Source organism: Orycteropus afer, unplaced genomic scaffold, assembly GCF_000298275.1.
Source record: "Orycteropus afer afer isolate SDZICR_OR568_19922 unplaced genomic scaffold, OryAfe1.0 scaffold00038, whole genome shotgun sequence".
In the NCBI taxonomy this organism is placed as follows: Eukaryota; Metazoa; Chordata; class Mammalia; order Tubulidentata; family Orycteropodidae; genus Orycteropus; species Orycteropus afer.
In genome coordinates, this window is record NW_006921625.1 from 5324281 (window position 1) to 5331445 (window position 7165).

General features: G+C 46.1%; 1 protein-coding gene across 1 annotated transcript in view; it reads left to right on the forward strand.

The window, feature by feature from the left end:
* The first annotated feature begins 1708 nt into the window (after window positions 1-1708).
* Window positions 1709-7165, forward strand: part of CLRN3 (clarin 3) — a 20036-nt gene continuing 14579 nt past the window's right edge. Inside the window, exon 1 of the mRNA XM_007936800.1 lies at window positions 1709-1937. Within this exon, the coding sequence (XP_007934991.1) occupies window positions 1709-1937 (229 nt within the window). The remainder of the gene's footprint in view (window positions 1938-7165) is intronic.

Consider the following 7165-nt stretch of genomic DNA (forward strand, 5'->3'; position numbering starts at 1 on the left):
CATTGAGTTGAATCCAACTCATAGCCACCCCGTAAGATGGAATAGAACTTCCCCACAAGGTTTCCAAAGGCTGTCATCTTTATGGAAGCTGGTCGCCATATCTTTTCCCTGCACAGCAGCTGGTGGGTTTGAACTGCTTACCTTTTGGTTAACAGCCCAGTGCTTAACCCCTGCACCACCAGGGCTCCTTACAGTACAAACAGAGGATCCAAAAAGCACCTAATGGTTTTATGGAGTTCAAGAGAAAGAGATCAGAATTTGGGGAGGTCAAAGGGGCCAGAAGCCGAGCCCTGGAGAGGAGAGGACTACACCACTTTCTCTGAAGAGCAACTGAGCAACGTAGAGCGACAGCTTCACTAGACATTCACACACTGACTCACTTCCAGATATCTAAGCAAGGAAACAACCGGAGGTAGGGACTGAGGTTTCTGCATAAGGATGCCATGCAATGTTCTTTTTCCAATAACAATTCAAAAATTGAAACATGAATGCCTGCAATACTGGAATTTATGTGCACATATCTCCAGTCTCCATTCAACACATATTTGTTGAGTGACTTCTCTGTGCCAGGCTCTCTGACACACCTTGGAAAGCCAATGATAAGCCTAACAAACCAGCCCAGTTATTCCAGAGGGAAAGACAGATCATCAAGTATTCCCACAAATACACCAGGTACATGCCAAGAGGAGTACAGGATGTTCACATACACGGACAATGACCTTACAATCAGAAAAAGAAAGCAATAAAGAGAGGAACACAAAACACTTTGAACTGGTCTATTATCAGGAAGTGAGCTGCCCTCCAATAGGGGAGTTCCTCTGAGGGCCAGAAATGACAATTTAGAAACTATTAGCTGATTAGACAGAGCGGTTAGGAGGATTGAAGACCTAACACAGGAGCACTCAGAACCACTTCCATCAGAATACAAAAGAGAAATTGGGAAGGCACACCTTTCTAATCACCTCGAGGAAGAAGGCGGAAGCAGTGTAAACGTTGCTCTCTACTCATGACAAAGGCACAGCCTCCTTGGCATGGTCTTAAGGAGTAACCCACTGCTGTGGAGTCCATTCTGACTCAGAGCCATCCCACAGGTTTTTAAGGTGGGTAGATTGCCTCATCTTCCTTCTACAGAGTAGATGATAGGTTTGAACCACTGACCTTCTGGTTAGCAGCCCAATGCTTTAGGCACTGGGCCACCAGAAGTCCTGATTCTTTAGGAGTAGTTGTGTCAAGTCACTAGCCAGTAAAACAGTTCTTGACAGAGTGGGACTCTGTTGTTAGCTGCTAGAATCAGTGACGTCTGGGGTACGGCTCCTCCCCACCCTCCTGTTTAGGAATCCCAGACCTGTCCTGGTGTAGGAGAGTGAACTTCCATCCACGGCTCTTAAAGAAGAGGTTATAAATTAATTGTGTGATTGAGGAAGTCCTGGGGAAGACAAAGGCTAGCCCCTTGTTCATGCTGGTTGGCTGTCACCATAGCAACCTTTCACTCAAGACCAAAGTTCAGAGGCTGTAAATCTTTCTGACCGTTTTCATGTTCATAGTTCAATGTTCATTAGCATAAACCTGGCTAGGAAGACCCAGGTTTTCCATTTTACAACCAAATATTAGACTCCATTTCTATTTACAGGACTCCAAATGGTGAGGGCCAAACCTATTTGGTGAAGCCTTTCTCTTCTCAGCTTCGTGGACAACTTTTCCTGAGAAAATGCCAACTAGAAAGAAGACGCTGATGTTCTTATCGAGCTTTCTCACAAGCTTTGGGTCTTTCGTCGTAACTTGTTCTATTCTTGGACTACCAGCTTGGGTCAGAAGCGAAATCACCATCAGTGACAACATTTCCAATGGAAGTGTGATCATCTCCTATGGGCTTTTCCGAGGTACAAGTAATCAGGACTTGAATGATGGACTTGCGGAGCTACCCAAAGATTTTGAAGGTAAATGAGAAAATAAAGTGAATGGATATGATGAGGCCTAATTAACTGGGAAAGGTGCTGTGGTGGTGCAGTGCCTAAGGCATGTGACTACCAACTAGAAGCTTGGTGGTTCAAACCCACCAGCCGCTCTGCGGAAGGAAGATGGGGCAAGCTACTTCGGTAAAAATTTACAGCCTTGGAAACTCAATGGGGGTCTTTAGGAGTTGGAATCGACTGGATGGCAGTGGGTAATTAACTGGGAGATACTCATATAACCCTATGTTTGGACCAGATAACCATTCAAACGTGCTTTCTTTGTGAGCTCTGAGTTAGGTGGTAGATGTGAGCAGACATCTTAGTTTTGAAAACTCTCCATCTCATTATTTTTGCTTCCTGGGCTCTGGTTTTGTCTTTAGTAAAATAGCGTAAATCGTCTTAGCAGTGGTTGGGTTTAAATAATACCTACCGAGTTTATTGACAAGCTTGGTAAAGTAGAGGGTCAGAGAAAAGGGGGCAGGCCCTCAACTGGATGGATGGACACAGGGGCTGCAACCATGGGCTTAATCCCAGCAAGGATTGTGAGGGTGGCACACACGGCCGGGCAGTGTTTTGTTCTGTTGTGCGTAGGGTTGCTATGAGTAAGAGGCAACTCAACAAGTTTATTAACAAGTAAATAATTAAGTGAAAATATGTAGTCATGCTATGGTATGTAGCAACCAATGAAAGTAACATTTTTGACGGTCATAACTGGAGTGCCAGTTGGAGCCACAGCCTCTGTCCAGATTCCATTGGCCGTATGTGTGTACGAAAACATAAAGTGGAGATCATGACCAAGTTCTTACTCCAGATCTCAAGTTCAGTCGTTAGCCAATGTGAAATTGCATTCTTATTTTCAAAGCATCTCATGTTATGGACTTGCTGTTCTGTTTTCATCAATTACATGAATAGTCTGCTTTCCAAGAACTTCTACTTTTTTTTTTCTTATTTCTTACATAATAATGCCCTACTTTCAAAATATACAAACTCACTGCCGTCAAGTCAATTGCGACTCATAGTGATCCCCTCGTTGGGTTTCTGAGGCAGTATCTCTTTAAATGGGTGAGAAACAAAGTCATTAGGAATGAGAGCTTGATTTATCATTGTATTTGATACTTGAATATGTGTCTTAAAACACACACACATACACACACACAGACACATAAATTATTTAAAACTGAATTTGAATGATTCAGTGCCAAAGAATCCATAGACACAAAACACGCCAAGTTCAGTGCACTTTGCTTTGGACAGGTGTTGCACTCAGGATTTAGACAGGCATTACCAAGTCCTAGGTGATCACTGCAGTCCCTGCAAATGGTTAGTGTGTTTGGCTGCTAATTAGAGACTTGGCAGCTCCAGCCCACATGGGGCACCTCAGCAGAAAGGCTAGTGATCCACTTGGGAAAATCAGCCCTGTGAACCTGTGAGCACAGCTGTACTCTGACTCACTCGGGGTCACCGTGAGTTGGCATCAACTCGATGGCAGTTGCTTGGTTGGTCACTGGTTATATAATCATGGCCTCCTCACTTGACAAGATGCGTCATCTCCTACCTGCACCAATGGACTATTTAGCCCTGGGCAATGCATAAAGGGAGGGCCCTGGTGGTGCAGCAGTTAGTCATTTGGCTGCTAACTGAAAGTTGGGACAAGACGGCAACCTGCTTCTGTAAAGATTGATAACCTGGGAGACAACTCTATGGGGTGGTTCTGTAGGTCTCTATAAGTCTGGGCCGACTTGACAGCAATGGATTTGGGGCTGAAGAGGTACATAAAGGTAGGGGTTTGCGTTGTAGACATCAGGTCTGAATTGACAGCTTCTTTATGGTTTTGTTAGTGAAATGACTTCTTTAAATCCAACGCAGCATGGTAGTACTTCCAGATTATCAATTTCAGACGTTAGCAAGAGCAGCGTCTGCGGGGTGTTTCTGCCACGTCGCACCCTCCTGTGTTTCTGACTCAGCATCACAGACGTCAAGGGATATGGGCTTCACAGCAACTGGAGACCAGGACTCTCAAAGACTTTTCCACACTCCCCCTTATGAAACCAGTGTGTTCCACACCAAAACGTCTTTCAGAAAGCCCAGAATTTAAAAATTCTAATTTTAAGAAATTAAAAAGTCACAATTTTTGTAATGAGCTAAAACCTGAGGGTTGTTTGGTTTCCACTCCACGTCTATTTGGAACCTGTTGGGATTTGAGATTAATGAGTTCAGTGGAAGGCCTGTCTGCGTCCAGAGGAACACCCCCTGGGATCGGGAGGGTCAGCCCTGGCATCCAAGCCAAGCCAGTGGTGGAGTCGAGCAGAGTGCTTGAAAGAGACAGTAACACTCACAAATTCTTTTTGTGCGAAAGTCAGGGAAAGTCCCAAAGGGGACAGGACCAAGTGGGCCAATGAGGCAAAATACTTGCATTTGCTTTGTTTGACTCTTGACTTTTCTGCTTCATTGCCCTGGAGCCTCATTCTGGCCTTCTTGAGTCGCGAGCCAGCCTCTGGCCCTGTGGCAACATGGGCCACTACAATCAGGGAGGGTGTGGACAGCTGCTCTGATTGGCATCTGCTAGGGACCACTCAGAGCTGGTGTTGCTGTTGTGTGCCATCGAGTCAATTTTGGCTCAGTGACCCCACGTGACAGTAGAATGGCCCCAGAGGTTTTCCTAGGTGGTAATCTTTACGGAAGCAGCCTGACACATCTGTTCCCACAGAGCCGGCAGTGTGTGATCCACCAACCTCTCTGTTAGCAGCCAAACACTTAACCACTGTACCACCAGGACACTCTCTGAGCCTAAAAAACCAAAACCAAAACCATTGCCCTTGAATCAATTCCAATTCATAGTGACCCGTACAGGACAGAGTAGAAGTGCCCCACAGGGTTTCCATGGCTATGTTCTTTATAGAAACAGACCCCCACATCTTTCTCCCATGGAATGGCTGGGGAGTTCAAACTGCCAACCTTTTGACTGGCAGCCCAGTGCTTTAACCACTACACCACCAGAGCTCCTTCTCTCCAAGCCTAGGGGATCTTTATTGTAAATTATCTTTAGTAATCAGTGATCTTGGAAAACTTGTCAACCATCTTTTTAGATAGGGGAAGTAGTGTTGATGGAAAATGTATCATGTGGCGTTCAGCTGCTTAAGACCCAGGGCTCTCTGTAGTGCAGTGAGATGTGGGCATGCTCCTATTGGCTTTTCCTCTCCACACTGGGCTCATTTCAGAACAGAAGCTAAGCATTGGCAGTGCAACTAAGCCTCTGTACCTACTGCTGTCTGGCTGGCTGCAGACTTTGCCATCTCAGAAGTAACCAGGCCAGCCTCTAGGCTAGGGAGAGGTGACACCAAAGTCTCCGAAGAGTAAGGAATATGACAGAGCTCTGCTGTCTTCTTGCAGATTTGTTATGTTGTGACAGTTTTGGCTGCAGAGTCTGAAATGAAAGAGCAGGATGAAGTGACAATGGTTGATTACAAAGTGCCAAAATAATCAGCCAGTGACCAGCCAATCAGGAGGTGAAGTAATCAGTCGGACCCGAGAAGTGGATTCTCCCGGGCGTCTCCAGGTTGCTTGGCCAGCTCAGGCCAAAGAGGGAGTTTTCCAGCTTCATCTAGGTGCATTCCAGTTTGGCAAACATCTGGGTGAAGAGTGACAGGTCCTACATGGCAACCAGTAGGCATGCTCCTTCGCCGCTCCACCAGTTCTAGGTATTTGAAGTCCATTCAAAAACCTTTCTGAGCAGCTGCTCTGTGAGGGGGGACTTGAATATGGGGCAGAATTGCACAGAGTCCCCGGCCTTGGTGGGCTCTCTATCAAGTCAGGGAGGAATACCTTGCATCAGTGAATCCCACCCCCCAACACACACACTGAGTGCAGGGGCAGAGGCATACACAGGTGAGAACAAGAGTGGGTGCAGGTGTGTGCAAGGTCGTTGGAGCAGAACCTTGCAACATGAGTTGCTAGAAGAAATCCCTGGGTGGTGCAAAGAGTTAACACACTTGGCTGCTAACCAAAGGGTTGGGAGTTTGAGTCCACCCAGAAGTGTCTTGGAAGATAGGCCTGGTGATCCACTTTCAAAAATTCAGCCATTGAAAATGCTATGGAGGACAGTTCTACTCTGACACACATAAGGTCACCTGGAGTCAGAATCAACTCAGAGCCAATGGTTTAGAGGAACGTTGGTTCACAGCCTTGTGCGTGTCTATCTTCTCTTCAGTTCTAGACCTTCAGTGCTGCATGAACACGGCCCCTAAAGGTATTCCCTCAACTTTGTTTGTAAAAAATGTGGTCAGGGACATAACAAAGGACATTTTCTTATACTGTAATAATTGGAAAACGAATCCTTTGTAGGAAGATGTGGAATTCCTGTAAATGTGATTTTGAATATTCCGAGCCTATGTGCTGACAGGAACACGTGCTTTACAGGAAGGTTTTGACAGGATAGGTTTTTATTAAAGATATTTGTGTTCACACAACATGGGTCTCTCTGTTCTTGGGCACAAGGACAGTGTGTAGGTGGGTGGTCGTTGAGCCATTTCTTGACCTTCAGCAGTGCCTCTGGGACTATGGGCTGAAGCAGACTCACCTAGGCTGTTTGTTGAAGACGGAGAGGGGTCAAATACAGGTGTTACTCTTACAAACAGCCTGGGTAAGTCAGAATCTTGGCAGTGAGGTTCCAACAGTCCTAGTTTTGAAAACCTTCCCAGGTCATCCCAGTACAGGGTGACTCTAATCATGGTTAAAAACCAGAGCTCTTACCACGGCCAAGGGCTGGTTGACTGCTTCCAGGTGGTGGGTATGGTTTGAAGACCTTTGGTTCTGGCCTGCTGGAAGAGGTAACAATCTACAGGAGAAAGGGCTTGGAGCTGCCTTGTAAATGTCCCCAGGCGGGTCCAGAGAGAGGCTTAGTGGTGGGTGCCTGTCAGTGACTCACTGGGGTTAACGACTGACAGACAAGCAGTTAGTTTCTCCCTAGTCTCACTCCCCCTGCCCACTGGCCAACTTTCCCTTCCATCCCCATCTGTTCTCAGAGAACTCAGAATTGTACTCTTTGTCCAAGCTAAAAATAATTAGAAAAAAATTTGCTGCAAAATCCAAAGAACTAATCCAAAGAATTAATTGCCAAGAAATGAACAATTGATATGGAGCCTCTCCCTCACTGCTCCTACCCTCTCACCCCAAACACACACACTCTGCACTCATGCACACACACCACACTCACA